Source organism: Penicillium daleae, assembly GCF_028827525.1.
Source record: "Penicillium daleae strain IBT 16125 chromosome Unknown utg000007l_segment0_segment0, whole genome shotgun sequence".
Lineage (NCBI taxonomy): Eukaryota > Fungi > Ascomycota > Eurotiomycetes > Eurotiales > Aspergillaceae > Penicillium > Penicillium daleae.
In genome coordinates, this window is record NW_026623155.1 from 2,290,825 (window position 1) to 2,310,714 (window position 19,890).

The window sequence follows — 19,890 nt, forward strand, 5'->3', positions numbered from 1 at the left end:
ATCAGCTTCATACAGATCACTCAACAAATCAATAGCAATTCATTCTGGTTCGTGAAGAACTTGCTGATCACCTCCTGGTCAGGTTCTGACATCCAAAGCTCTTCAAGCTGCCTGAGCGCCGTTGACATCACTCCCATCCCAAAGAATGTGACGAGGGACTGTAGATATGATCGGATCGTCTCTCTGTGATGGGGCTTTCGAGCATGTATCCCGAAAGCGAAAAGCGGCCAATTTGCCGTAGTTGCAATGGGAGAGCTTGGAGGTAATTGTGATATGATGGAGTCAAGTCTCCAGAATGCGTGGTCGACAATCTCATCGGTTGAATTGAGGGTAAAACGGAAATCGAGGAGCAATAAAAGGCTCTGCTGGTAGAGCTCTGCACAAAGTACCAGTTCTCGCTGATCGCTGCGCGGCTTCCAGTTCTCAATTTGCGCTCTGATGCTGTAATACTCCATGATCAGACTTTCTTTGAAGGATGTCGCCGAGGAGTCACACGAGCCGAAATTCCGGAGCAGGGCTGAGACTTGTGGTACGAGAATGAATAGCTCGTAGGCGCAACCGCAGAGTACACCGATCTCACGATCTGTGGCCCCAAGATTATTCAGCTCCATTCCTGGAGGCATGATCAGGGCTGGTGGAGAATTCATGGTAAATGATGCGAGAGCAGCATTGTAAACATAAAGTTCCGTTGCGAAAGATACAATACTGGGCTGCGTGGGTGTTTTAGACGAGCGTAGCACATGAGCCATTAGATGATGAGCCCCCTCTAGATGTCGTTGCATGGCTTTGGGATCATTGCCCCTGGTTGCCTGTGAATTTTGTAAGTATGAGATTGTCAATAAGAAATATGACAACAGCAGCACCTACCTCTAGAAGATAGAATATTAATACAACTAGCAAAGCACGCCAGGCAGCGTCTACGTTACTGCCATCGTTGAAAGTCTCCGTCAAGTCAATCCTGAGTTGCTGCAATGCCCGAGTGTACCGAGACCAAGTCAAAGACTGCATCTCGAGATTCAGCCGAGGGAGCCGCTGCATCATATGGACCCCCGAAAGGGCCAGAATAGAATTCATTATAAGTTCATCCCCGAGCGCAACCGGCAGAATCGTATGAAGAAACGGATTTTCACTATCCTGGAGACATGCGAGGCGGTTTGCCGTATCTTTCAAGTAATGATCCAATAGCCTCCACGTCTCCGAACCCGATGCCGCCGATCCTAACAGAGGAAAATTGGACGGAGACGCAGGGATAGTCGCGGGTGACAGGTCCCTGGGCGCACCAATGGTGAGGGCCCACGCGTCAGACGCAGGTACTGGGCGGACAGTAAATGTTTGTGTTTGCGGTTGCAAAGTTGACAATACCTCGGGGGTTGCTTTTAGCGGGCTTGTGTCTGGCCAGACACAGGGAAGGGCATTGCGCAGGCAAGCCGCGCAGATCGGCTTCGCCTCGTCACATTTTTTCTTGCGACGGCGACAGGACAAGCACCCTGAGCGAGATCTAGCCCCCATGTCGGTTTCAAGCCATCACGATCGATATCTCACACTCGGACTCCGAATCTGTTTTTGGAGAAGACCATCACCCAGCAGATGAATCTTCGCCAGGACGGGAAGCTGGGCGTGCTCACTTTCCCCGCTCAGAATCGCCGACCACGTGACCGGACAGGGGGAAGGTCAGCAAGAGTGAAGAAGACAAGTTCCTGGTGTGTGATTCGACTTTCCGCAAGCCCAAAAGTCTATGCGAAATAATAATAATGCATATGATATGCAACCTCAACCGAAAGGGGCCAGTCACTGTGCAGGTGATGATTCTTGCATGGCTGCGCTCCACATGACTAGAAGATCGCCCTTGGCATCAGACTCGGTTGCACGCGAACTATGGAGCAAATCATTTGTCCTTGACTGGCTGAACCGAACAATAATAGCTCATTGTTTGTCTATGATCATCGAGCTAAGCGCTCATATGCAGGGGTCTAGAGTCTAGACTGATATTTTGCGGGGCAACCGTCCGATCGCGACCTATGCGCTTTACCAAACGCGTCGTCTCTCGCGAGGAGAAACCCGCAATTATACCGCGCTTAAAGCGCCAGCTATGACAGATTTGAATACTTAAACGTTTCCCGACAAAAAAAGCAAATAATGCGGAACCACTTCCCAACAATATGCCGGAATCATCTTCTAGTTTGACCAGGTGACCCAAAGGCTGAGAAGTCGGAAATCCCCCCGATCGAGCAGAGTGCCAGTTATAACCAAGCCAAAGCCCAGGCTCTCTTCGTGTATGAAAGCCACCCGAATTGCGCTGGTCCGAGATCCCAGAGTGAAGAGATTTCGATTGGTACGGAACGCACACCCTTAGTGAAACAGTTTGACTGCTTAGCAACTTGAAGTCACATCGACCATGCCTTTCTCACGCTCGATAAACATCGTCGGCTGCCATGCCGAAGGAGAAGTGGGTGATGTAATCATTGGTGGCGTCTTGGATGTTCCTGGGAAAACAATGTTTGACAAGCTTGTCCATTTCGAAACGAAGAAAGATAGCCTGCGCCAACTTCTTCTCAACGAGCCCCGTGGCCGAGCTTCGATGAACACAAATCTTGTGCTTCCACCATGCGACCCTCGCGCAGATGCTGGTTTCTTGATCATGGAGAGCGAAGAATACGCGCCAATGTCCGGATCCAACATCATCTGCACCACGACCGTGCTATTGGAAACTGGGATGATTCCAATGAAGGAGCCCGTGACTGAGGTGGCCTTGGACACTGCGGCCGGGCTGGTGACAGTCACTGCAGAATGCAAAGCTGGAAAGTGCCAAAGCGTGGAGTTCGACAACGTCCCGTCCTTTGTTCTGGAACTCGACTATAAAGTTAACGTTCCTGGAATTGGCGAAGTCACTGTTGATATTGCATACGGAGGGATGATGTATCTTTTGGTGGACGCCGCGTCACTGGGATTGGGGGTCTGCAATCAACAAGCCCGCCAGTTGGTGGAGATTGCGGAGAGAATTAAACGTGCAACAGAAGCTGCTTACACTCCTGTGCACCCTGAAAACTCAGGGATCAAGGGGTTTAGCGTGCTGGAGTTCACTGAGCCGTTAAAATTAGAAGACGGTGTAAAGGTGGCTCCGAATGCCGTGGTGGTCTCACCTGGGCGATTCGACCGCAGCCCCTGTGGTACTGGGACGTGTGCTCGGTTAGCGGTGATGCATTCAAGGGGCCAGATTCAAGAAGGAGAAGTGTTCAAGCATCGCAGTATTTTGGGCACTGAGTTCAGTAGCCGGATCAGGGGGACCACGAAGGTCGGGAAGTATTCGGCTGTTCTACCAACCGTCAAAGGTCGAGCTTGGATTACAAGCTTCAAGCAGGTTGTCCTGGACTCAACCGATCCTTTTCCAGAAGGATTTCGAGTCGGTGACCAGTGGCACATGCCACCAAACTAGCACTCACCCTGGCATCTGAGACCTGTAGGGAGGTTATTCCGGCTGAAATATGTAGGCTATGCTTGTTAGATATGATCCCAAAACTGCGTCTTCTTCTTTGGCCGATCCGTCAGCATGTCCCCCGTCGCTTCTCTGCAGTGGGATTAGTTCCTAGCTTTCATAAGGCATTACGATGCAGTCTCATTGTGGATCAAGATCACTATGGAAACACTTATCCGAGGGCCTTTTCCGGAGACAGATCGTCCCCCAACCCCGCACTTCCCCGGAAAAGATCCAGTTATCTAGCAAGACAGCTGAAGTACAAAAGCCAAATTCCGGCCAAGAGCTTGGCCAGGCTTGGAAATTCCCTGAAAGTCCGTTACTTTTCGAACTTGAATTACTAAATCGCGCTCCATACACGTGCCGACATGCCTGATGCTAAGGGTGGCACGGGTAGCACATCTGACCATGTGGAATACACCCCGTCAACCAAAAATGATCCAAATCCATTAATGGAAGGAATGCCAGTGTTCCTCCGAAGTTTAACTCCGGAGGAACGGCAGCATATGGAGAAAAGGCTTGTGCGCAAAGTCGACTTGAGGCTCCTCATCATGATCGTGATCATGTATATCATGAACTACCTGGATCGGAACAACATCGCTGCTGCCAAGCTTGCTGGACTTCAAGAAGATCTTAAGCTTCGTGGTGATCAGTATCAGGTAAAGCTTGATGTCTCATGATTCTGATATGAAGCTAAAACGGGATGTTCCAGACCTCCGTCAGTATTCTGTTTGTTGGGTACTTGTTGATGCAGGGTACGTTCATTCCGGCCAAGCTGGTATCGTGCACTTTTGCTGAAATCCTTCAGTACCATCCAACATGATTTTAAATAAACTGGGCAAGCCTTCGATTTATCTTCCAACATGTATGCTTGCCTGGGGTATCATCTCTAGTGCGACCGCTGCAACTCAAAATTATGGTGGGCTCCTGGCATGTCGGTTCATTCTTGGCTTTGTGGAGGCAGCCTACTTTGTAAGATGAACCCATCAAGTACTATGTTCTCACTTACATGAAATATCCAGCCGGGTTGTCTCTACCTTCTCTCGGCTTGGTACACTCGAAAGGAACTCGTCAAACGGACTGCTTTGTTATACTCTGGCTCGTTACTTTCCGGCGCTTTCTCTGGCTTGATCGCTGCTGGAATTACCAATGGACTCAACGGCACTCGAGGTATTGCGGCATGGAGATGGCTATTCATTATTGAGGGAGTTATTACTGTATTTATTACGGCTCAAAGAAGTTTCCCTAAATAACACTAACAGCCCCATAGGTATTCGTCGCTATCATTTCGGTCTTCATTATCCCAGATCTTCCACGCACAACCTCGTGGCTTACCGATGAAGAAAAAGAGCTTGCAGCCTGGAGGCTCGCTGAAGACATTGGTGAAGATGATTGGGTTGATAGTCAACACCAGTCCATGTTTCACGGTGCAAAACTTGCTTTCAAGTATGTAAAGAAATGGCCCCAGCGCCGCGAACTATACTAAACAGCGTGCTCTAGGGACTATAAAGCCTGGTTACTGCTCGGCGCAATTTACGGGTGCACTGCCTCAGGTGCCGTTACAACCTTCTTCCCAATGTAAGACTTTCAGACCCAACTTAATCATCACAAATTTGTGGTATTAACCAAGTGTGTGAAGTGTCATGTCTGGACTCGGAAAGGATAAAGTGACCACGCTACTCCTTACTACTCCGCCATATTTGATCGGTACTATCGTTGTCCTGATTAACGCTTGGCATGCAGATAAAACAGGGGAGAGATACTTGCATATTGCTCTTCCACCAATTATTGCTATTGCCTCTTTTGTGATTGCGCTGTCTACCACCAAGTTTGCACCTCGATATGTGTAAGTCAGGATTTCTGTATTTTGACTACGAAGTCCGCTAATATTTTCTATCAAGTGCAATGTGTCTGATGATCGGAGCTATCTATGCCGGATACGTCGTGCTACTTGGGTATATCTCAAATGGTCAGTCAATACGCGAAGTATTCACGATGAACAATCAGTAACGATACTTCAGTTCTTCCTCGGCCTGCCACAAAGAGAGCAGCAGCCCTCGCTCTCATCAATTGTCTGAGCAATGTCTGCCAGATCTACACTCCCTACTTGTATCCTGGTATGTGAAAAATCCGTCCAAATATTTATGCAGTACTAAAATATAATCATAGATTCGGCAGGGCCTAGGTACACAACTGCGTTCTCGGTCAACATAGCTATGTCAGCAATGACAATTTGCTTTGCCACTATCATTCGCATTGTGCTTGGACGTTTGAACAAACAGTTGGACCAGGAAGAAGGGACAAACATCAACACTGATGGGCTAGAACAGGCGGAAGGAAATGAAGAACATGGGCTTCCGGGACAAGCAGTTAAGCGAGGATTCAGGTTCTTGCTCTAAGCAAACGACTTTCTTGTTCAGAACTAACGAACTGACCACTCAATGCCGTATGTTCTTACTTGGGCATGCACACTACATTCGGCTTTCGACGGACGCGTCTCATGGTAGCAGCTGCGCAATATGACATATATTCATTGAGTATCCACGACAATATCTACATGTGATACCCACCTGGCGAACAGTCGATCCGAGATTTCGTTTTGGCAAGTAGAATGTACAGTTTCGCTAGAGCCGGTGTTAGACTGTCGGCTCATCAATTAATACTCAAGAAATATGACACGTATTACGGGTGAATTGACATCAAGACTATGGATATTGAAATGTTAGACAATCTGAAAACCGACTTGGCAGTCCCTAATAGTGAGTCAGGGCAGCTTGCCTTGGTTTGACTAACAAAAACTATGATAACCAATAATAGCTCTTCTTGTTGTGGAGCAAGATCGCCACTAAGCCAATCACAGCCACTTACGTCGTGATGTGGATCTATAGAAATCTGCAGCGCGGATCATGCAAATTTCATCTTGAGAATCGAAGCCCCGCAAGAAAGGAGCGAAAAGAAAGATTCTTACTCTTTAAGCTATCCTATCTGCAAAGGCTGATTTGGCCGTACCACATACCTGGCATACCGACCGTGTGGGGTTGACACTAAGACAAGAATCTTCATCTTCAACATTGCGGTAGTTTCAACCGCTCGCCGGGGAAGCCGGACAATTTTTTGAGAATTTGAAGCCTGTAATCAAGTCGCAGCTTGGGACTAGCTACCGGCGGTGTCCCCGGTGATTCAGCGATACACATACGACTTGCCAGCTTCTTCGCATCTACAAATCCCCAATTGGAGTTTGTAGACTACTTAGTCCTGAAAGTGTCACTGCGTATATGCGGAGACTCAACGCCGAGCATCATGAGAAACACTGAGGGAATGGCACATACTGCCACAGACGTGCCATTGGCTGAAGCACAAAGGAAGACAGCAAGCATGGAAGATCACCCTTCGCCTCCACAGTTTTCAGCTTCAGATGTCAAAGATTATGATTTGAGCGAGGCCGAGCAACAGATCACAGCTGCTGGCGAAGCGAAATATAGCCGCCTATCTTGGAAGCAGCTCACTTTGATGCTGATTGTTGACGCCATTGCATTGGGTGCTCTTTCTATCCCCCAGGCTTTCGCGACTCTGGGCATGATTGCCGGCGTGGTCTGTTGTGTCGGTATTGGGTTGATCGCAGTATACACATCGTGGATTATTGGCAAGGTCAAGCTGGCATTCCCTTCTGTGCAACATTATGGAGATGTTGGTGGCTTGCTGCTGGGCCGAGCCGGCTACGAAGTCTTTTCTGCGGTGTTCGTGATTCAACTAATTTTCGTCGTCGGTTCCCACTGCCTTACTGGTACGATTGCATTTGCTACTATTACCGAGAGCACTATCTGTTCTCTCGTATTCGGTATCGTTTCTGCAATTATTCTATTCCTTCTCGCGATCCCTTCCTCTTTTGCCGACATCACGATTCTCGGTTACATTGATTTTGCGTCCATTTTCATCGCTATTGGCATAACGATCATCGCAACGGGTATTCAAGGAAGCAACTCACCAGGTGGCCTTGCCACAGTAGCTTGGTCTGCCTACCCCAAGGAGAATGTGACTTTCACGGAAGCCTACGTTGCCATCGGAGACATCGTCTTCGCATATTCGTTTGCCACGTGCCAATTCTCTTTCATGGAGGAAATGCACACTCCCACGGATTTTACCAAATCCATCTGGGTTTTGGGATTGATTGAAATCATCATTTACACTGTTACTGGAGCTACTATCTACGCATTCGTTGGACCTGATGTTCAGTCTCCAGCCCTTCTTTCGGCTGGAACTACGATCAGCCGAATCGCTTTTGGCGTGGCATTGCCGGTCATCTTCATCTCCGGCTCAATTAATGCGATCGTTGTCGGACGATTGCTTCACACTCGAGTTTACAAGAACAACGTGATTCGGTATATCAACACGCCCAAGGGCTGGATCACGTGGATTCTCTTTGTGGCCGCTATCACTATCGTCGCCTGGATCATTGCCGAAGCTATCCCTTTCTTCACGGACTTGCTCTCCATTATCTCGGCACTTTTCACGTCCGGTTTCTCATTCTATCTTCCTCCAATCATGTGGCTGGTACTTCTTTGCAAGGGCGAGTGGTTTTCAAAGGAAAATCTGCCTTTTGCGATCATCAATTTCCTGGTCTTCCTCATGGGGCTGGCAGTACTGGTCTGTGGGCTATACTCGAGCATCGACGATATCGTAAGTTTCCAATGGTGAAAACATAAGCGCTGTAATAGTGTGCTAACAGCTCTATAGCGAAATTCGTACCGCACAGGGAGTGTTCGGAATCCTTTCAGCTGCTCCCAGACATGATGGTTCTTGTTTTGTATTTGGAGCGAAAGCAGTTCATCCCGGAAAGCTAGAATGATGGAAATTTCTGACGGTAAAAGAGTGGAGAGTTTCGGTTTTTGTATGCGGAGCTTTATCAAAGATCTCTATATACGAGAATTTGCACATTACTGTCCCAGCCCTGCCTGAGGATGGCAGGCGAACATTACTGTGGTCGGAAACCGCTTTTCCGAACACTTTTCCGGTTGGATAAAAACCCGGTCTTGGCATGGGCATGAGGGGCAACTAACCAAGTACGCCGTGGCGATTAAAATGATTATAATGGGTGGCTGGAAAGCCGTCCGTCTGCTGCATGATCCTGTCGCAATGCACACACAATATGAGGAAAAATCTCTCCCTAGTTCATAGGATTCACAGCAAGCGGGAGCCGCTCGGGTGACACCAAATACTCGGTGTTCAGGCCAGCTACTCCGGAAAAGCGAGCGAAGTGTCTAGATAAGGAGAATTGATAAGAGAAGATCAATTAATATGCTCATGATATCATGGCTACTCTTAAAGATGTCTGATTAGTGGAATGAAAGACAGTCCAAAGTGTGGCACTATGAGAGCCATGTAGCCACGCGCTCGTTTGCGGGGTACCCCAGACTCAGCAGCCCCTGGCTTTTACCTGATATTATTCCCTCCCAAAAATTGCAGAAACGCCAATTCCACTTTCCATTTGAGATAACCTGCAAGGACCACCAGCCAGAAGGAAATGCCCGACAGCTACCCGAAAAAGCGTCGCCGTGCTAAAGTGCGCGTCCGAGTTACCCGGGCATGCGACACATGCAAAAGGTACCGATTTGTGAAGATATAGGGCGATCAATATATGTACTGATTTCAAATTAAGGAAGAAACTCCGCTGCTCCGGGACTCTTCCCTGCTCACTCTGCATTCGGTCGACCGAGAAATGTGAATATAATGCTGGCTATAGAAGAGGCAGAATTCCAGAAATTCCGGTCATTGACCAAGACACCATCATGGGATTGCATTCTCCGAATAACACTCCTGGTCGAACTGTCCCAGGAAAGCCTGGCAATCAATCAGCAGAGAGAATGAACAAATTGCAACACGAAACGGATCCTTCAGATAAGACCCGATTTGACATGCAGTTGATTCCTGGAGGTGACACTGAGCTTTCTACGGGAATTGCAGGAAGTACTAGCCCAGATGTGAGCTCTTACTCGCAAGAATCGCACTATTTACAGGCTTCAGCTAGTACTCATGCTCTTTCAAGGAAAGCTGATTCACAGGTCACATCATCTCGCAACTCTCCGGAGCCAGATGAAACCGATTTGGAGGGACACTACTTGGGGGCGTCCTCCGGGGTCTCATTTTTACTCCGTGTACAGAAAAGGCTTCATGAGAATTTCAAGATCTCTGCCACTGAGACAATATTCAACTTTGGAGACGCTCCTTTACCCACATACGACTCTCAATTCTTGGTGCTCCCACCAATTCGTGAGGCCAAAGTACTGGTTGATCGCTACTTTGACTTTTCATTTCCTACACATCGTTTCCTCCACCAAAGAACAGTTGAGTCATGGCTCCAAGATTTCTACTCTGGAGTGAATGAAGCAAACAATGTTGTTGAGCGGGCAGTGAAGGCCGTCATTCTGATGGTCTTGGCACAGGGAAAGCAATACCTGTCTGAAAATGATAGATTGGTTGGGGACTCAGTGAAAAGGTAAGTCGCAAGCTGTCAGATTTCCAATCCTCTGGGAAGCATTTGGACAAGATTTAAAGTTCTTGTCACAGCGAGCTTGTCTAACTTATTGAAGCAACGTTTACTTTGCAGCCTCGGAGAGCCATCTTTTATCGGAGAAAGGCGCGATAAAACTTACAAGCATACAAGCCCGACTCGCACAATGCTTCTATCTGCTATCGGAATCTAGAATCAATCACTGTTGGAGCCTTTTTGGAACCACTGCCCGTTTAGCACTTGCCATTGGACTGAATAGGCGAAGACGGCGAGGGATGATATCAGACTACGTGGAAGAAGAATGTAGGAGAAGGGTATTTTGGTGTGCTTACAGTCTAGACAATCACCTGAGTGCTGCGCTGGGCCGTCCTAGAATATTCCATGACGAGGACATTGACCAAGTAAGAAAGACGATTCTTATTGCAAGTCTGCTTAATCTAACATGCTTATTCAGGAACTCCCAACTTGTGCGAACGATTCCCAAATTTTGCGACATGCGATTCTACCCCCTGAATCCCAAAGACAAAGCATCATGCTCGCTTCTATTTTCCATGCTAAGTAGGTAAATTGTGAACAGATTGAAGAGGACATACTGACATGCGGGACACCAAGACTTTCAAGAATAATTAGTGGGATTTTGAGAGAGCTTTACGGAATACAACAAAAACCTCTTGAAATCCAAGTAGAAATTGCACAAAAATTCGGTTCCGACCTGACTCAGTGGAGGAGAGATATTGGTGCATTCATTGACACGCCTAATATCGAGCTCCTTCAAGTGACATACCAACGGCAATATACCGTTTTGAACTTTGCATTTGCTCACGCCCAGATCCTGCTCTATAGGCCTTTTGTCCTACGGAATCTCGCATCAGTTGACAAGGGAAGAACTCCAGACAGTTCTCAGTTACGCACTTCAAGTGAAGAGATCATCAAAAAATGCTTGCAAGCTGCGACGAGAATTTTGGAGTTATTTCAAATTCTGTGCCGAACCAAGCGCATGTACAAATCATTCTTCGTAAGGCTGAATCGCCTTATGGGGCCCCGAATATGACTAAAAAACTCGCAGTTTACACACTACTACGTCTTCTGCGCCATTGTGGTACTATATGTCTCCGTCATTCAAAACAGGATGAATCTCGATATCGCGCTCAGTCATAATCTACGAATAGGAGAGGAAGCACAGAGAGAACTTGCAAAATGCGGCACGCAGGCATCCTTTCCTCAGCGATACGTCGTGGTCCTAGAGGAATTGAGACAAGAAGCAAAAAGAATTATGAATCAAACAAGAGACCGAAGCGATCCATCAACCGAATCCTTGAATGTGCACGAGCAACAGTCTGAATCGAGTTTCACGCCTTCATCAGAGCCAATCAACCAGGTCAGCACCACTTTCATGGCCCCTCTATATCACTCGAACTCTGTTGGATGGGTGAACGAAGTGGTCGAAAATATGAGTCCCACCTCACATTTTGGGGATGTGACTGGATGGGGAGATTTTGATTCTTTGGTGTTGACAGGGCTTGGAGAACTGGGTCATCTATTTCCTGATCACCACCCAGGAGCATGAGGAAAAGAGAAGACATCCTGTCAAGGCGAGTTCATGCGTGGAATCGGTTATTCAGTGATAGCTTCAGTAATTCATGGCGGAGTATGATGAGCTATATCAAGAGAACGTCAAAGCTTATCCTTTGTAAGAAAAATCACTTCTTTTTTATTTTTTACGCCCCTTAGCTCTTGTTAATGTTGGCGTCATTGCTGAAAGCTCCATCTCGAGTGTTTAAATTTCTCTAAGAAGGGCCTGCCGATCCTCACAATTATTGAGGTGTATTTTCTAGAAGACAGAAAAAATCCGTAAATTTGAGCAGATTTCAAAAGTAGCCGCTACCAACAACGATGTCTGGATACTTCTCAGATCTTGAGCAGCGAAAAGTTGAAGATTTGGAAGTAGTGAAACATTTTCCACGATCCACAGCCATATGACCCTAAAGTCCAAATGGGTATGTCTCCTCCTTTCCGAGCGGCGTGACGGGCTGAATGATCTCGAGTGGTTTAACCGCTGCTGTACGATCGAACCAGATGTAGCCGTCAAATTGTTTGTGGAGCTGAGCTTGTGAATAATGTGACATTCTCTCGGTATCGGGGCGGTATATGACACCGATAAATCTCTCAAGACGATTTTCTCTTGCGAGTGCAGCCCGCAGATTCGGATCAATGTGCTCTTCTCGAAGGTCTAGCAGGAAAATAGGGACGCCGGTGTTATGCGCCACGATTTCCCAACTGTCCTTTCTGGATGGATTAACAGTCATGACTTCCATATCATCATCCCATTCATGTGCTGCTGCAACAGTGCCGGTGTGTGTTCCACATCCGAGAATTGCGACATTCTCACGGCCCAGTCGCTCTCGGCATAGTTGGCCAATGTTGACTTCGTTTCGGCGGCTTCCCATGCTAGTAAATCGAGCGTCACCAACATGAGAATTGTGTGCCCATACTACAGCTTTGTGTTCTGGCGGTGGACGGTGTTGCAAGATACGCTGCAAAGTGTCGACCATGTGTGTATCTCGCAGCGTCCAAGAAGTAGCTGAGCTCCAATACATCGACTTGTAGTACTGCTCGGCATCTCGCACAAGGAATGCGTTCTGCGATGAACTCTGGTATTCCTCGCCATCACGCGGATCAGACTCGATGTATATAAGTCTGTTGGCAAGGAGATCTCGCAACATCTTCATCACCTGAGGCTCGCAATCTTCCATCCCACGTATGGCGGCTAGACCGTAAGCTGAAGGGTCCTCAACCCAACGTTCGAGGCAACCGTAGCGTTTTCGCGCCATCTTCCCAGCTTCCGGGTCAATGCGATCGAGATACTCTATAACTGCACGGATTGATGAGCGCATGCTATACAAGTCCAGACCGTAGAAGCCTGCACGCTTTTCAGGTGGTTGGGTGCTGTTCCAGTCGCGCATCCATTCGACGAACTCTTGCATCTCGCGATTGCGCCACATCCAAGTCGGAAAACGCTTGAAGGGTTCGAATCCCTTTGCCATGCCTCCAATTTGCGCCTTTGGGCCAGGTCTCAAGCGAACATATCGGTCAATGGCTTCGGCGTCCGGCCAGTCCGCTTCCACGGCGACTATGGTGTAGCCATGTTCCTGGATCATCCGCTTTGTGATCTCCGCACGCGCATGATAGAACTCAGATGTCCCATGACTCCCGTCCCCAAGGAGCATCACCTGTTTATCTGCAAACGAGTCGAAGTAGGATGCGAATGTTTTATCCTCAATTTTTGGGAGAGGCTTTACCGCCTGGTTGAACAACTCTTGTAACTGTGCCATGGATGTAGACAGACGTCGCAGAAATAATGAGTGCATGTAACGATCCCGCTGAGATGCGATGTGTCCTGAATCATCTTCTGATTTTTCATCTTGCAATAGATCGCCATTTTGAGAGAGCCATACTTGGGAATACCGACGGAAGTGAGATCACATCCGAGTAAATGCGGAGTCATCATGACTTCACATCGCCACAGCCGCCGCAAATCCAAACCACAGCTCTCATCCAACCCAGCGAGAGCTTTCTACCACTCGATGAGGTGATAGATTAATGCTGATGAGAGCAATTTCAAATGCCTTTTGGCCGTGGCTTAATCATTCACAACTTACTGCACAGTCCTTGCGCCAAATCACCACCAACAGCCCCCGTTCAAATCCTCACAAGAAACATTACCAACATGGCCCTTCCGATAAGCAGTCCATCTCCGAAAGTGGGCCGATTCCAACAAGCAATGGAGTCTATCTATGGAAACTTTAGCGACATAACAGAGCCCGAGAAGTGGACTCCGCCCCCGGAATCAGGTGGTCATCGGGGCCGATATTTGTGGACGGACGCGTTTGGGGTGATCAATCTGTTGACTATGCACAAAGAGTACCGTCAAGCAGGCAATAACAACTACCAAGATGATCGGTATCTTGTGCTAGCACGTCGACTGATCGAAACTGTGCACGATATCTTGGGTCGAACACGAGATGGGCGGTCGCGATTACCAGGCGCCACTGACCAGAACCCTCTCGGGGGTGGACTGCGCATAGGAAAGACGGACGAATATGGACCTGACTCCGATGGGCAGTATCATCATTACTTGACAGTATGGATGTTTGCACTGAATCGCATGGCGATGGCATCGGGCGACATGAACTATAACCGACAGGCCGTGCAACTAGCTCGCGCCATTCACCCCAAGTTCTTCGTTGATCGCAAGGCTGCACGTCCGCGCATGATCTGGAAGATGTCCATGGATTTGTCAAAGCCGCTAGTTAACTCCGAAGGCAACCTCGATCCCATCGATGGGTACGTCACCTTTCGTCTGCTTCAAGCGACAGCAGCAGCAGCAGGTGAAATGGACGTCTTGGAGGAGGAGATCGCTGACTACAGGCGAGTGATGGACCGCAAGGGGTCACATTTTGTCTCGAAGGATCCACTGGACTTGGGCATGACCCTATGGACGGCACACTGGTTCTCTGAGACGGAAAGCTGGGCATCAAGCCTTGTCACAAGGTGCTTCGAGCAGCTATGTTAGTGGGATCCCAGAATTCTCTCAACGCGCCGCATCAGCTTCAGTGTCAAGAAATACTAATCACATTCTGCCTGTAGACGATCTTTTCGAAATCAACAGATATCTTGAACGCAGCATCAAATTTCGCTTGGCTTTTCGGGAGTTTGGCACGTGTATGGGTCTTCAATGTGAATCAGAGCAGACTGGGGAAAAGGAACGAGCAGTTGATTTCAAGAGCTGGTCCGATGCAATCATTGCCGCCTGGGATCCTTACATGGAGCTCTCAGCCCCGGCACACTTGACCCCAGCTGATCTACGGCCCATTACTCGTGTCATGTATGCTTCGGCTTTGATTCCTGGCGGTAAGTGGCCCCAAAAGCTTATCTTGCACTGTTCAGAACTCGAAGTCATGGCATGTTTCGCACTGGCTCTCGGTACTGACATATCTGCTCCTAGCCTTCTGTTCGGGTTATCTAGGCCCTGAACCAAAGAATGTCACCTGATTAGCGGCAATCGCATGAGCTGCGTCTGGTAGATTGGTAGAGGGCAGGAAATGACGTCTATACGATGAAATAAATAACAATGAAATATCCACCGAAAATGCACGATCATGTATAGGATGCCATCTATCGCCGAAACAGTATGTACAAGCGCCATAGCGGATAATCTGAACGCCTTTCTATAGCCCCGGAATTCCCACAATATCCCTCCACGGCGTGAATGTTCTTGGGAGTATGTAGAGGACGTACAAAGAGCTCAGGGCGATGGTTAACCCGGACCACTATGAGGCAAAAAATGTAAGTGTAAGGTCCATAAGAGTCGAAACGGCAGGATTTTGAATCGCCCGTCAAATCGAGCCTTGCAAGAACGACTCACCTTTTCTAGCCAAGTATGAAACCAGATGGCAGTCATGAAAAGCATCCACCAGCCTAGTCCAACAACAGCCCAGACTAAGCGAAGTGACCATTTCCTCGCCAGCCCGGTGTCGACATCGTGATCAATGGTCCCAGACACAACTGGGTCACTGGCCTTGCGTTCACGCACACTTTCCCCATCGGCCCGTGTCGATGCTGAAGACGAAGAGAATGCTCCAGCACCGACGGCCTCATGGGCCAGGAATGCCGTAGCCAGCACCAGCATAAATACATGGCCACTGATGTCGTAGCCACCGTTCCAGGCCCCGCCAGCGGCTTTGCAGGCTGCAGCAGAGAAAAGGGTCTTTACCTGAGCCGAGCGGCTCCCACCCAAGTCCATCTTTCCTGCACGTTCCATCACCTCCTCGCACTTCCCGCCCGTAACAACAAAGACGCGATCAAAAATAGATGGACCGAAGAACCATAGTGTCATCAAGTACCATATCGTTGTCGCAATTGAATAACGTAGGAAGGCCTGGAGAGCTCGTCGGACTCGAGTCTGTTGTTGCGCCTGGGAGAGCGAGGACGAGGCACGGTACGCGGGTTGGAAGAGAAGTAGCGAGGCAAAGGCAACGGTCGTCCATAGCCATCCAATCTTCACGAAGTAGATATTGAAAATATTGTTCTTGCGGGCGAAGTAGTTGACCGGATTCTCGGAGAGGTGAAGGTCAGCGGCGAGGGAAGGTGCTAGAGGTGCGGACGATTGCGGCAGACGTGAGGAAGGATCTCTTGTAGCGCGGGCCACTGGTGATATCACTGAGAATAAGGTTCCCAATAGCAAAGTGGCCGGGTATATAAGGAGAGCGACCGGGGATGTAAAGAGAGCGGCCGGCGAGGGAGCAGGACGAGTGGGTGTGGCCATGGTTGTCAGTGCAGAGACCCCAGGCTTGCGGGAGTCTCTCGCGTCCAGTTTATTGACTGCAATCAGTTTTGAGATGCAAGAAGTGTCAGGATAGCGACTGTAGCGACTGTGGGCAGAGAATTCACGATTGAGGGGGCTGTAGGCAGGATCCACGAGGAAAGTAAACGCCTTGACAGCTGCCCAGGTGGACGGATGGATGACATCAGCTCAGAGTCCGGGTCAGTAGTTACTGAACTCTTACCACCTAACCTTAGTGAGTTAGTTAGTTAAGAGTCAAGTTGAGCGCTTAGTCAGGATCTCAGTGCTGACCTGCCCAGCTTCTGTCTCACATCCGCTTCGCCTGCCGAGGCACTCAACAGTTGATGCCTCTGGAATCAGGCAGCACACCTAACTTGGCTTCTCGAGTTTGAAGAACGGTTAGCACTATTTTTAGTGTGAATTATGCTAGCATACTAATAGACAGGCATAACTAGGTATCTGGACTCTAATCAGTGGAACTATATTACCCATAAAAAAATCCAGGCTAACTATGTACAGAGGATGTCTTCGATATGCGTACAGTGCCGTTAACTTTGCGCTGGCGTGGCTTAAGTCAACAGCGTTGATACGTTGAGGGCTGATGCATTCTAGAACATCTATCTGGAGCTTCTTTATGATCAATTTCTTCCGTCCTACTTTTGGCAAGTACATGAATCTTGTTTTCTTGGAAAGCCGTCTTTGACGATTGAATCGAGATAGGCATGCACTCCGGCTGACTGAACACAATTCGAAGTAAAACAGATTAAGCTCAAGACAAGACATGCCTAATTGATCCCAGCCCATAACACGTGACACTGTATACCGTCAGACCTTTCAGAGCATGGATCACTTCTAAAATGTTGTGTTAAAATTTCTTCCTTGTCTACGGAGAAATCTACAGTAGGGCTTAACCATAGCACGTGTATCTTTTCTCCGGCGATCCGAGATGGGAGTACAGTATTTTCCAGCCTCGCTCAACGAGAAGAGCGGGCCCATAACTATATATCTGGGTACTTCATCTCCGCTTTGAGTGGCAACCACCCAGACTGCTGGGCTCGCCTTTGCATACCAATTCCGTGGCCAACTCCACACCGTAATTGGGGCCTGCCCAATAATTCTCCGTTGGGCCTGTGGATGTTGAACATGGCTTTGGATGCTAGATAGCCGTTAAAAAGCGCCATACCAACACCGATGAGAAGAGCCTGGCGCCCTAGATCACCTTAACTCTACGCCGCTGAGGCGCTGGGGTAACCATTTTCAACACAAAGATCCAACCTGCTTTATGTACTGTATGGACGGGGAAAGAGATGAGCGTCGCATTCGCCTGTGGCGCCAGTCGAGTCGTTGTATCCGTGCCTTACTGCCCACCCAAAACCGCACGGATATCGCAGCCTCTCAACCGGTTGCAAGTGCCCCACCACGGTCGGGGATTGGCTAAAAAATGGTCCCTTTCCTGGCCCTGGGGATCGGCACACACAGCTGGGCTAATCACTGCGGAGCATTTCGATGCCTCTAGCGGTGGACTCCTTCCTTGCTTGTTCATTAATGCCCGTGAGAGACTTTGAAAGCCCGAACCAGACTGTCGGGACGGTACACTCTCGTTGAAAAAGGATCTAGAAGCGCTAACCGGTGGATAGTGCAATAAAAGCTGAATAGCGCGGGACCCGACACTCTGGAACACTAACTGGCTGTCGTGAAGCTGGAGAGGTCATAAGACTCCAGTTGGTGTGGCTGTTGAGGCAGTCCTCCAGTTTTCTTACACCCTTTGGTCCCTCCCCTATCGTTGAATCCTGAGCAGTTGTCCGCCGGAAAGCCTCGCGTTTATCAACCTGCGTGGGATGCACCACGACATGCAACATGGCTCGGACTCGGACGCCATCGAGCCTGATGTTAGTGCCGCTCGGGGATGTGTCCGTTGGATGGGCCATCATTGCAGTTCTAATTCCTTTCGCGCATAGTTCTCGGATGTCGATTCAACATACCCCGAGTCGTAAGTGGAGGGTGGCAAGCATCTGCGTCTATCTGCGCTAACTTTCCGATAAGGTTAGGTGACGCCAGTCATACCACCAGTATCACATCCACTGCTCTAAATTATCAGTATGTCTTCCAGAACAAGAGAAAGATAGAAAGAAGAGTAAAATGCATGCTTCTGCTTCTATCAAACGTCGCTGACAACGCAGGTATGAGGTAATTACCATACAACAGATACCACGATCGGTACCTCTTGCTTAGCAGTATCTAGAACGGTCGCAGATACCACTCCTACCATGAAGGCGAATATGTCCTAGTAGGTCAATCTCGGTCGATCTTCGGCTGATCAATTTGATCTAATTCCTGACCCTAGCCCAACGATGAACAAGAACAAGATCGTCTTGATCTGGTTAGTGCTTACCAGCCTTGTCGATCTGCCTCTATCAAAATTAACCCAAGTGCCGATGACAGAGCCACCACATTTATCTGATGCTCCTCAAGGGAGAGCTTCATGTTGCTCCTGTAAAAAGCCCTAGGAGGGTATTAGATCTTGGTACAGGTACTGGGATATGGGCCATTGATTTTGCAGAGTAAGATCCATCAATCGCGAATAGCTCAACTATCCTCTGCTAACCTACCATAGCGAACATCCGGAAACAGAGGTAATTGGTACGAGACCATATTCCTCTATTTTGGAAACGCTTTTGCTGAAATGGAGAGCTATTGACTAATGCCATGCAGGAATCGATTTTAGTTCCATTCAACCATCATGGTACCTATTCATAGCTCTTTGTGCTCATATATCCATAGATACTGATGAAAAAGTTTAGGGTACCTCCAAACTGTCGCTTTGAAATTGACGACTTCGAACAACGATGGTCATACAGCCAGCCATTCGATTTCATCCATGGACGCGAGCTAGAAGGCGCCATCCGCGATCACGACACATTGTTCCAACAATCATATCAATATTTGAATCCAACCGGATGGCTGGAGATGTCCACGATTGAAGTCAACACATATTCCGATGACGACACTCATCTCAAAGCAACGAATTTACTTGAGAGCGTGGCGCATTTACACGCAGGGTCAAAGATGTTTGGAAAGGACATGACATCCGTCTTTACCTGGAAGGAGAAAATGGAAAAGGCAGGCTTCGTTAATGTGGAAGAAAGAACATTCAAGGTAATGACTTTGGATCCTCCCACAATCATACCCGTACTAACCTTGATGTTGATGTAGCTGCCACAAAGTCCGTGGCCTAAGGATCCCAAGCTGAAGGAGCTGGGACGATATCATCAACTCAACATGTTGGAAGCGATGCCCCCTTATAGTTATGCGCTATTCACACGCATGCTAGGGTGGGATCGAGTGCGGATTGAGGCTCTTTTGGCAGGGGTCCGCCATGAATTAAAAGATCTGTCGAACCATTTGTATTCAAAGGTTCATATAGTATACGGGCAAAAGCCAGAGTGACCTTTCTTGAGGATCCGAAACGTAAGATAAATTAATTCACAGCAACGAAGATTTACACATTCTCCGAATCGAAGGGCCATAGCTCTAACGATGAAAGAACATTCATTGGACTGATGATCC

General features: G+C 48.4%; 9 protein-coding genes across 9 annotated transcripts; 6 read left to right on the plus strand and 3 right to left on the minus strand.

Moving 5' to 3' along the window:
• Positions 1 to 20: 20 nt before the first annotated feature.
• On the minus strand, positions 21 to 1,509 carry N7458_007992 (Zn(II)2Cys6 transcription factor; the record flags this gene model as incomplete). Its single annotated transcript, XM_056911374.1, has 2 exons — positions 21 to 809; positions 868 to 1,509. 2 exons carry the CDS (start codon positions 1,507 to 1,509, stop codon positions 21 to 23), a joined length of 1,431 nt encoding a protein of 476 aa, XP_056764200.1.
• An 886-nt stretch (positions 1,510 to 2,395) lies between these two features.
• On the plus strand, positions 2,396 to 3,433 carry N7458_007993 (proline racemase family protein; the record flags this gene model as incomplete). The annotated part of the gene is made up of 1 exon (XM_056911375.1): positions 2,396 to 3,433. The coding sequence occupies one exon, from the start codon at positions 2,396 to 2,398 to the stop codon at positions 3,431 to 3,433; it is 1,038 nt and encodes a 345-aa protein (XP_056764201.1).
• A 407-nt stretch (positions 3,434 to 3,840) lies between these two features.
• Positions 3,841 to 5,871, plus strand: N7458_007994 (MFS general substrate transporter; the record flags this gene model as incomplete). Its single annotated transcript, XM_056911376.1, has 10 exons — positions 3,841 to 4,131; positions 4,185 to 4,227; positions 4,281 to 4,444; positions 4,495 to 4,689; positions 4,743 to 4,918; positions 4,973 to 5,050; positions 5,112 to 5,318; positions 5,374 to 5,441; positions 5,494 to 5,589; positions 5,642 to 5,871. 10 exons carry the CDS (start codon positions 3,841 to 3,843, stop codon positions 5,869 to 5,871), a joined length of 1,548 nt encoding a protein of 515 aa, XP_056764202.1.
• Positions 5,872 to 6,772: 901 nt separating this feature from the next.
• On the plus strand, positions 6,773 to 8,263 carry N7458_007995 (N amino acid transport system protein; the record flags this gene model as incomplete). The annotated part of the gene is made up of 2 exons (XM_056911377.1): positions 6,773 to 8,149; positions 8,207 to 8,263. The coding sequence occupies 2 exons, from the start codon at positions 6,773 to 6,775 to the stop codon at positions 8,261 to 8,263; spliced, it is 1,434 nt and encodes a 477-aa protein (XP_056764203.1).
• A 995-nt stretch (positions 8,264 to 9,258) lies between these two features.
• Positions 9,259 to 10,049, plus strand: N7458_007996 (fungal specific transcription factor domain-containing protein; the record flags this gene model as incomplete). The annotated part of the gene is made up of 2 exons (XM_056911378.1): positions 9,259 to 9,965; positions 10,037 to 10,049. 2 exons carry the CDS (start codon positions 9,259 to 9,261, stop codon positions 10,047 to 10,049), a joined length of 720 nt encoding a protein of 239 aa, XP_056764204.1.
• A 1,913-nt stretch (positions 10,050 to 11,962) lies between these two features.
• N7458_007997 (putative erythromycin esterase) lies at positions 11,963 to 13,312 on the minus strand (the record flags this gene model as incomplete). The annotated part of the gene is made up of 1 exon (XM_056911379.1): positions 11,963 to 13,312. One exon carries the CDS (start codon positions 13,310 to 13,312, stop codon positions 11,963 to 11,965), a length of 1,350 nt encoding a protein of 449 aa, XP_056764205.1.
• A 449-nt stretch (positions 13,313 to 13,761) lies between these two features.
• Positions 13,762 to 15,032, plus strand: N7458_007998 (uncharacterized protein; the record flags this gene model as incomplete). Its single annotated transcript, XM_056911380.1, has 3 exons — positions 13,762 to 14,548; positions 14,628 to 14,891; positions 14,986 to 15,032. The coding sequence occupies 3 exons, from the start codon at positions 13,762 to 13,764 to the stop codon at positions 15,030 to 15,032; spliced, it is 1,098 nt and encodes a 365-aa protein (XP_056764206.1).
• A 176-nt stretch (positions 15,033 to 15,208) lies between these two features.
• On the minus strand, positions 15,209 to 16,359 carry N7458_007999 (putative inositol phospholipid biosynthesis protein Scs3; the record flags this gene model as incomplete). Its single annotated transcript, XM_056911381.1, has 2 exons — positions 15,209 to 15,310; positions 15,406 to 16,359. Coding segments are annotated over 2 exons (1,056 nt in total), but the record flags the coding sequence as incomplete, so codon positions are not given.
• A 1,802-nt stretch (positions 16,360 to 18,161) lies between these two features.
• N7458_008000 (class I SAM-dependent methyltransferase) lies at positions 18,162 to 19,770 on the plus strand (the record flags this gene model as incomplete). Its single annotated transcript, XM_056911382.1, has 10 exons — positions 18,162 to 18,212; positions 18,282 to 18,313; positions 18,367 to 18,420; positions 18,577 to 18,610; positions 18,668 to 18,703; positions 18,766 to 18,884; positions 18,938 to 18,963; positions 19,036 to 19,066; positions 19,125 to 19,479; positions 19,537 to 19,770. 10 exons carry the CDS (start codon positions 18,162 to 18,164, stop codon positions 19,768 to 19,770), a joined length of 972 nt encoding a protein of 323 aa, XP_056764208.1.
• Between the last annotated feature and the right edge of the window lie 120 nt (positions 19,771 to 19,890).